We start from the raw sequence: 10,335 nt of genomic DNA on the forward strand, positions 1-10,335 counted from the left end.
TTGCTAGATACAGAAAAGCCAAAAAAAAAAAATAAATAAATAAATATATATATATATATATATATATATATATATATATATATATATATATATATATATACACACACACACACACACACACACACACATACATTTATATACACACACACACATATATATATATACAAATATATACATACATTTTTATATATATATATATATATATATATATATATATATATATATATATATATATATATATAATGTATTTATATGTATGTATGTGTATATATATATATATATATATATATATATATATATATATATATATATATATATATATATATATATGTGTGTGTAAAATAAAGGTGTATTGGAAAAAGTAATTCATTTTCTTTCTTTTTGCAAAGTGTGTACAAAACAGTTCCAAGTTCAAAATGGGTTACATTATTACACAAATTATTATCAAGTCAACGGTCAACTTGTTGCTTTAAAGTTAATTGGTTTACACTCTTTAAGTAACTAATCACTTTTTACAGTGTAAATAAACTGTGTGCATACTTAGAAAATTAGGTTAAACCAATTCAATAGTTCCAAGTATGGGAATATAAATTTAAATAGCCCAATTCCAAATTAGCAATAATCTATATTTAACTGAAAAGTTATACTCTTTGGTTTTTAGGGTGTGACAGACCTCTTGCTTTCCTGAACCCTGACTGTCGTAAAGTAATGCAAATTGTCAGTTTCACAGCACAGCCGTGACATTGTCTAACAAACAGTCAAGCCAGTCAACTGGTCAGACGGCTCTCTAGAACATCATTTGCACATTGTTTTCATGCTAAAATAGGTACTTATATGCTGATGAGATCGGGACTGGAAAGGCAATTCACCCTGCCGACAACAACACTTCATTTGCATGCTTTGTTTAGACTGTCCCCACCTACATGTGTCAATGTCTGTGAAAGGATTCTTAAAGGATTCTGCTTTGAAGATACCCGAAAGTTCTCCCTAATTTTTTGGCTCGTCTTAGAATCTCACAACAGTTTTGGTGCCGTAAAGCCGGACACAAGCCACTACATGTTTTTGAAGCACTGCTTACAGCTTCGGAACATTTACTAAGGATTTATTCGGCATCAGTAGTTCTGAAGACGCAACAAATTGCCTTGAATCAAAATAGTTAATCAAGTTAATGTATAAATTGAAGACTCGGCCACCATGAAATCAAGATAATCCATCTTTAATATAATTGACAGCGAAATAAAATAAAAGGTAAACGTTGACCTGACTCCAGCTTAAACTTTAATAAAACCCTGGAGTGAGAAGGAAAAAGCAAACAGGTGCCTGGGGGGTGCATTATACACTGATTCAGTTTGATTTGTGTGCTGCATCTACAGTATCCGGACATGATGTACACTGATACAGCAATGATGAGTGAAATCCAGAGACAACAACAAGAAAAGTTGAATTGAGTTACTGAATAACTCCAGCTGTGTGATCTTCAGAGTTTGGCTAGGCACTTCTCCAGAGCATCAATGTCAGCATCTCCATCCTCGGTTTTGCTTCCTCTGGCTTTGCACTCGATGAACTCCACCCGATTGGCCAACTGAGAGAACTCGAAATCTTTGCCTTTCTTCCCTAAGTACACCGAGCCCCCGACCGCCCCGTCCTGAGAGGAGAGCGCTGCCGAGCGGGTCAGTCTCAGTGTGTTCCTGTCCAGCAGAGGCAAAGAAAAACAGCAAAACATCCACATTTAATTCAGTTCATCTTTATTTCTGCAGTGCTTTTGCAATGTAGATTGTCAAATCAGCTTAACACTGAACTTCTAGTAGAGTCTTTCTCATCCGAGTCTGAGAAACCTCACACTTTCTCTAACATGTGCTTCAGATGTGGCCATCTTGTTCATTAAGGGTGTCACGATGCTCCAAATCCTCGATTCGATTACATTTTCGATTCTAAAGTCACGATTCGATTTTCGATTATGAATAATTAATTAATTAATTAATGACCAATTAATTATTTGTAGCCTACCGTTTAAACTACCTGACCTGCATGGTCTTTGTTTTGCCCATAAACAAATCATCCAGTAAATGAATAAAGGCAAGTTACACACATAATTACCACCTGTCAATTTCTACATGGTCTAAAATAGAGTGGATCTTAAAATCATGTAAATGTATGCAGACAGGTTCTGAAACTGAATTGACGATATTAAGATAATATGGGAACTTTTATTAGTGAGAAAGAAACAAGCAGATACTCACAACTCCTTCTCTAGCTGCTGCTGAATTAATTTGGCAGATTTGGCCATCGTGATATCTGCAAGAAGAAGAAAAGGACAATGCAATCCTGAAATGAGAAATCCCTCTATTTACATGTGAAAAACAGCTTTCATTTGGTTTGTTCAAATAAAAGTCAAAAATCAAACATCTGCATGGATGTCCATTTCTCATCAAGATTCACTCAATTTTAAAAGCATCTAGGAATGGAATAAAACAAATGCTTTTCTAATGCTGCATTCACACCAGACGCAGAACGCGCGTCAAGCGCCAGTGATTTACATGTTAAGTCAATGCAAACGTGCGAATAGACATCCTGCGGCGTAAATGGCGCGGAGCGAATTACGCGAATTGCGCAAATGGCGCGGCGTGAATAGCGAGATACGCGGGAGGCGAATTGAGCGTTTTGTGCGTTTGACGTGCTTAACAAACGTTTCGCGCGAATCTCTCGAGTTCAAAAATCTGAACTTCAACAGACATTCGCGCCGCGTTAACCAATCAGAAGCTTGCTCTTGTGGGGGCGTTATTGTGACGTAGAACCTGTTGATGGTGTCCCAGAGGAAATCCTCCAGGCGACACCGACAACAAGTCATCAAACTGGGCTTGGCTCAGTCAGAAGCACAGCTAAAAGCCTCCGTGATCCAGGTTCAGTTTCTGGAGGAGTTTATGAGCTCACAGAGCTGGATGCACCTCTGAAAGGATGTAGTGGACTCAGACACGACCCTAAACGTATCGACCCTGTTTTTTAGTCTCCATAAAGCACATAAACACTGTTATTTTCTTCATAAAATCCATGTTAGCCATTTAGCTATGAAGCTAGAGTCTTCGGGCAGACAGAAGCCCTGCCCATCACGCGAATCCGCATCTGTTTTGAAGTGAATTTGACACGCGATTGAAGCGGGGTTTGAATAGCGTGATTTATCCGCGCGTACCGCGTCTGGTGTGAACACAGCTTTAGAGTTTTCGTCTTGTTTCTAACAATTCCTAAATCAAGCGGTATTTTCAGAAATAACCTCAAGTGAGTTTTTCATTAACACGAGCAAAATAACCAGCCAACGGCGTAATCTTCCTTCAAAACGAAAACAAGATTATTTCACTTTTTATTAGGTTATTAGGGTTGCTTTTAAGGAGAAACGCACTTAATTTTGACTTATTATTTCTGAAAACAAAACAATATTTTTGACTCGTCTAGAAAATGCTTTTTAAATTCAAGAATTTAGATATTTGGACAAAAAGTAAGTACGAAAAGCATATTTAGTGCAGTGTAGATCAGTGTTTCCCAACCCTGTTCCTGGAGGCACACCAACAGCACATATTTTGGATGTCTCTCCTATCTGACCTATTCAGGTTTTGGAGTCTCTTCTAATGTTCTGCTGAGTTGATTCAGGCGTGTTTGATTAGGAAGAGATTGAAATTATGTACTGTTGGTGTGTTTCCAGGAACTGGGTTGGGAAACTCTGCTGTTGAGAGCATTTTATTATTAACCTTGTTTGTTGCAGGCCACCACCAGTGTTGGGGCATTTTTGGCCAGGATGCTGTCTGTGAGGATGGAGTAGAGAAACTCAGCCACATCTCTGACATCCTTCTGGAAGATGCTGCTGTCCACCACGAACACGATGGCTCTGCAACACAACAGAAGAGTGAAATCCAGCAATAATGTTTCAGACACTCGGGCAGCCAAGAAAAAAAGGGCACTTTTATGATGCCTGACATTTACTGAAACAAAACAATCTGATACCCTAGCGCAGGGGTTCCCAAACTTTTTAGCCCAAGACCCCCAAAATAACAATGTCAGTGATTCGCGACCCCCAATTTTCAAGGTGGTTACACTGTAAATATAAACCTTGTAGACACAACTATAGGCATGTATAAACATGAGCACATTGACAACACATAAATGCAACAGTCTATTAACCATATATATTTTTTATATTCATTTATTAATTTGTAATATAAAAAGTAAAGGCTAATGACTGATTTTTATTTGTTTATAATAGATAATAATAATATAGTAATAATTTTGTTTTTGTGTAATTTGTATGTTGTTGTTTATTTAACACAACTATTAACCTCTGTGGGTTATGAGTAAAATATGGTCATTCAAATAGTTTAATAAAACTTATTTGAGTTTTGGAAATCACCAAGCGACCCCTTGTCATTGTTACGCGACCCCCCAGGGGGTCCCGACCCCCACTTTGAGAACCACTGCCCTAGCGCACAGTAACCAAAGACGGTGAAAGCCTTAATACTCATCAGCGATACATCAGTGAAACACACTGAACAGCAATAAACTGATGTCTTGTTGCGTTTCTGACCAGGAGAAATTGCTATACAGAATTGCCCCAGCTGGGTCAGTTGGCATTTCTGTGTGGAGTTTGCATGTTCTCCCTGTGTTGGCATGGGTTTCCTCCTAGTGCTCCGGTTTGCCCCACAGTCCAAAGACATGTGCTATATGGGAATTGAATAAGCTAAATTTGCCGTAGTACCTAGGGTGCTGGGCGATATGGACAAAATATCATTCATTCATTTTCTTGTCAGCTTAGTCCCTTTATTAATCCGGGGTCGCCACAGCGGAATGAACCGCCAACTTATCCAGCAAGCTTTTATGCCGCAGATGCCCTTCCAGCCTCAACCTATCCCTGGGAAACGTCCACACACACACTCATACACTACGGACAATTTAGCCTACCCAATTCACCTGTACCGCATGTCTTTGGACTGTGGGGCAAACCGGAGCACCCGGAGGAAACCCACGCGAACGCAGGGAGAACATGCAAACTCCACACAGAAACGACAACTGAGCCGAGGATCGAACCAGCGACCTTCTTGCTGTGAGGCGACAGCACTACCTACTGCGCCACTGCTTCGCCCAAAGAAAACAGCTCACTATGAACACTTAACTTTATTAATGATTACGTCCCAGTGGCAGACATGAGTTCGGCACTAATCAGTAAAGCCTGATTTATACTTCTGCGTCAGGTGACCGTCGTAACCCACGGCGCATGCAACGCGCGTGGCTGTGCATTTATACTTCTGCGCGCTGTCTCTGCTGGTCTGCATTAACACTTCCGAAACGCTAGTTGGCAGTGAGGTGTAAATGTTCCTCTGTGTCGAGTTTCTTCGCTGCTTTTTTGCTTTTCCTGAACACTTCCTGGATGTACAAGTGGCTCAAACTCACTCATTTTGAGGCAGGAACCGGCGGACGTGCAACAACTTTAACTATGAGGTAAACACAAAACAAAACTTTCCATCCGGAGCTCCTTCACGGGACTCCACACTTGTAAACAATCGCTACATTGGGTTTGCGCCATTCGCGCGGCTCTCGGTCCCGCCCAGACTCGTCAGCGCTACCAAGCCGACCAATCACAGAGCTTGCGGTACGCGTTGTTGCGACGTGTAGTTACATTTTTTGAGAGGTGCACGTCAGCGACGGCCATGGCCACGGCGAAGGGCTATGCGTCAGCGCCGTAGCATACGCCGGCGTTTGATGCAAAAGTATAAATCAGCCTGAAGGCATCATATCTTACCGTGCCACATCCTTGTACTTCTCAACAATCTGAGTTCTTAAACTTTCATGACCAGGAACATCGATAAGGGTCCAACTGCTGCCCTGCAATATAACAGCAAGGCTCCATTATACTTATAGCAGTATTACTTGTTTATTTAAGCTTATTTATTTAAGTTCATGTGCCTCGTTACATTAGCTGCACACACTCCTAATGTGTATGAAGGGATTTCAGACTTACTCTCTCACTTTTGCTCTTGTATGTGGCACTGCTCTCTGTGATGGACGTCTGAGTTCGTACAAACTTTCCTAGTAATAACTAGAAAAACACACAGCATCTTAATGACAGTCTGATGATTATAGTGTTGATTAATAATGTTTGACAAATGGATCTGCATTGATTCAGAGATTTGCAAAATGAATCGCTGTTCTCATTGGAATCGATTCTGAGCTAAGTTTTTAACAAAAAAAATGATGTTATTTGCTAGTTTCTTAAATGAAACGGCAACCTAGGCTAGTTTTTAAAGGGTCGTGAAACACCAAAAAAACATTTTTTGAGCTGTTGACAGTCGTATGCGTGTCCCACACTGCTAAAAACCCTATTAAAACACCTATATTTCACTTAAAAGTGTAAATTGTCCAGCAGACTGTGCCCTAGGCTAGTGTTTAACAGCAGATGGCGCTCTAGGCTAGTTTTTAAACAGCAGATGGCGCGCTAGGCTAGATTAAAACAACAGACTGTGCTCTAGGCTAGTTTATAACAGCAGACTGTGCTCTAGGCTAGTGTTTAACAGCAAAGGTCGCTCTAGGCTAGTTTTTAAACAGCAGACGGCGCTCTAGGCTAGATTATAACAACAGACTGTGCTCTAGGCTAGTTTTTAAACAGCAGACAGCACTCTAGGATAGTTTATAACAGCAGACGGCGCCCTAGGCTATTGTTTAACAGCAGACTGTGCTCTAGGCTAGTGTTTAACAGCAAAGGTCGCTCTAGGCTAGTTTTTAAACAGCAGACGGCGCTCTAGGCTAGATTATAACAACAGACTGTGCTCTAGGCTAGTTTTTAAACAGCAGACAGCACTCTAGGATAGTTTATAACAGCAGACGGCGCCCTAGGCTAGTGTTTAACAGCAGACTGTGCTCTAGGCTAGAGTTTAACAGCAGACGGCGCTCTAGGCTAGATTATAACAACAGACTGTGCTCTAAGCTAGTTTTTAAAAAGCAGACGGCACTCTAGGATAGTTTAGAACAGCAGACGGCGCTCTATGCTAGTTTATAACAGCAGACTGTGCTCTAGGCTAGAGTTTAACAGCAGACGGCGCTCTAGGCTAGTTTTTAAACAGCAGACGGCACTCTAGGATAGTTTAGAACAGCAGACGGCGCTCTATGCTAGTTTATAACAGCAGACTGTGCTCTAGGCTAGATTATAACAGCAGACTCTGCTCTAGGCTAGATTATAACAACAGACTGTGCTCTAGGCTAGTGTTTAACAGCAGATGGTGCTCTAGGCTAGTTTTTAAACAGCAGATGTCGCTCTAGGGTAGATTATAACAGCAGACGGCGCTCTAGGCTAATTTTTAAACAGCAGACGGCGCTCTAGGCTAGATTATAACAGCAGACGGCACTCTAGGATAGTTTAGAACAGCAGACGGCGCTCTAGGCTAGTTTATAACAGCAGACTGTGCTCTAGGCTAGATTATAACAACAGACTGTGCTCTAGGCTAGTTTTTAAACAGCGGACAGCACTCTAGGATAGTTTATAACAGCAGGCTAATTTTTTTTTACAGCAGACAGCGCTCTAGGCTAAATTTTAAACAGCAGATGGCACTCTAGGCTAGTTTAGAACAGGAGACAGCACTCTAGGATAGTTTATAACAGCAGGCATTTTTTTTTTTACAGCAGACGGCGCTCTAGGCTAGTTTATAACAGCAGACTGTGCTCTAGGCTAGATTATAACAGCAGACTCTGCTCTAGGCTAGATTATAACAACAGACTGTGCTCTAGGCTAGTTTTTAAACAGCAGACAGCACTCTAGGATAGTTTATAACAGCAGGCTAAGTTTTTTTTTTTACAGCAGACAGCGCTCTAGGCTAAATTTTAAACAGCAGACGGCACTCTAGGCTAGTTTAGAACAGGAGACAGCACTCTAGGATAGTTTATAACAGCAGGCAATTTTTTTTTTTTTTTTACAGCAGACGGCGCTCTAGGCTAGTTTTTATACAGCAGACAGACCTCTAAGATAGTTTATAACAGCAGGCTATTTTTTTTTTTACAGCAGACAGCGCTCTAGGCTAAATTATAACAACAGACAATGTTTAAAACTAGTTCTTAACAGCAAACGGCGCTCTGTCAGAAGATAAAGGTAAACACAGCTCACTGTGAAAACCCTTCTAATTCACAACTTAAACCTCTCCTAAACCTTTATTAATGTATATTTTAGGTTCAAGTGGTTTTTGTAAACGGTTGTAAATCATACAGCGCCATCTGCTTTTAAAAAATAAGCTCAGAATCGATTCAAGAAAAAATAGTGGTGCAAATTTAAATAAAATAAATGATCCCAGAATTGATACAGAATCAATTTCTCAAAAGATTTAGTCAAAAACTCGAGTTTATAGTGTGAAAGAGTACAAACGTTTATGCTGTGTAAAGAGAATCTCCACAATTACTCACTCGAGTGAACAGAAGAGTCTTCCCGGAGTCACACAGTCCCAGCAACAGCACTGCATTCCTCACTTTACTGGAGCCCCAAAAATTCCCAAAGAAAACTAAACATTTAGGGTTACAAAAAAAAAAAGAAGAAGAAGAAAAAAAAATCAAACCATGAAAACTCTAGGCAAATCTTTAGTCTTCAGAATGAAAAAGGGTCCATAGTGTTGGGTACAAGAAATTAATGTAGTTAAGAAACACTAAGTTTCAGATTTTGTATTTAAACCAAGCTGTCAAAACACCATGATTTTAACTACTTGTTGTTGTTGTTTTTTTTGTTAAATAACAAAGATTAATACGTCAGATCACTTGTACAGACCAACATTTTTTCTTTTTCATAGTCTCCAACAATTGTCACATAAGAAATACTACATGAACTAAATATAATAAATTCTTCCAAAAGCTCCTGTCTCTGTAAATATGTTTAGTACATTTCATAGTAGATTATTTTAGTGAAATGCCATTTTGATGCTGACATCCACCACTGAACAGATTTGTATACATACAGTAATGTGTAATACAGTCAGATTATTTGTTAATAAATCGTTTTAATTGTTAGCATTGCACTGTAAAACCAATTCCACATGTATATCATATTCTTTAATTATTTATTTATGAGTGTGTTTACATTTAATTCCTAAAATAGGCATTCCCTCTTTGAACGGTTTCAATCAGAGAGTTAGAATTACAAAATTTGTGGAAATTATTAGATTTACTAATTTTCAGTCCCTTACTTTTAAATGATCAAATCTAGTGCTTGGTTTGTACTCCTTGTTTGTTTTAATTCACTTATTTATATACTATTTGTCTTTTTTTGACTGATAACAGACAAAATAATGCCATAAATTTTGTAATACTAACAATCTGATTGAAACAGTTTTAATAATTCACAGTAGACTTATTACAATAAAATGTCAAAATATGTGTACATGTCCCATTAAAATAAAACTGCATTTTTAAAATCATAATAAAAGCATTGTTTATGTTTTTTTTAAATACAAATTTATAAATAAGGGGACTTGTACACATATCTTGACATTTTACTGTAATGAAGTGTTGTGATCATACCACTTTCCTATATTAAAATGAAATATTAAAAGTAAATAAAAGCCTAGCGTTACACTTAATTAAACATCAATAGGTTATTATAAATATTACGAAAATATAAATATATTTTAGACTGTTTTGGTGGGTGTCTTCTTTAAATTGAAAATCTGAAAATAACGTATCTTGTGCAGCCATATATGCTGCAAACAGGTGAAAATAGTAATAATAATAATGATAACAATAAATAACAATAATAAATAATAATTTATAATAATTATTATATATTTTACATCACGTTTCTGCGTTATATCATACATACACAAAACAGCACGTCGGCCATCTGACTGTAAAGCAGCTGCTTCCTCTTACCGATAGTGAGAATCACAAGCGCCAATGCTACAAATATCCCGACGAGGAAAACAGCGTCTTCATTCTGGATCTCTTTCAAGAACGTTTCCAAAAACGGCTCTGAAGAGAAATCCTCTAAATCCAGATCAACCCTTTCCTCCATGCTTTCCTCTACACATGGAAACACAGCAGAAGACAGCGGAAGTGAACGACACGTGTACTAACTTCTTGTTGCTAGAAGGGATACAGCTGCAGCCGGATGTTAACGATAATGATCTGAAATAGATATTGAATTACCCATTAATTGTATCGTGTTAACGTCTACCCCCATCCAAACATTAAGCCCAACCATCACAGTAATGTAAACACATTAATTTTACTGATTATTAATCGTATTATTTATTGAATTACCCATTAAATTGAATTTTATTAACGCCTACCCACATGCTATCACTAAATCCAACCATCACAGTAATG

General features: G+C 38.5%; 1 protein-coding gene across 2 annotated transcripts; it reads right to left on the reverse strand.

Annotated features, from left to right (window-relative positions):
- Positions 1-1,200: 1,200 nt before the first annotated feature.
- Positions 1,201-10,055, reverse strand: srprb (SRP receptor subunit beta). 2 transcript variants are annotated; one of them, XR_015508483.1, is made up of 8 exons: positions 9,880-10,055; positions 8,428-8,522; positions 6,002-6,079; positions 5,747-5,865; positions 4,462-5,033; positions 3,741-3,994; positions 2,241-2,295; positions 1,201-1,688 (listed from the first exon to the last, which is right to left on the reverse strand). XR_015508483.1 is itself a non-coding variant. In NM_001002572.1 (7 exon segments), coding segments are annotated over 7 exon segments (801 nt in total). In that variant the 5' UTR covers positions 10,022-10,050; the 3' UTR covers positions 1,201-1,477.
- Between the last annotated feature and the right edge of the window lie 280 nt (positions 10,056-10,335).

Source organism: Danio rerio, chromosome 15 (assembly GCF_052040795.2).
Source record: "Danio rerio strain M-AB ecotype USA chromosome 15, GRCz13ab, whole genome shotgun sequence".
Classification (NCBI taxonomy): Eukaryota; Metazoa; Chordata; class Actinopteri; order Cypriniformes; family Danionidae; genus Danio; species Danio rerio.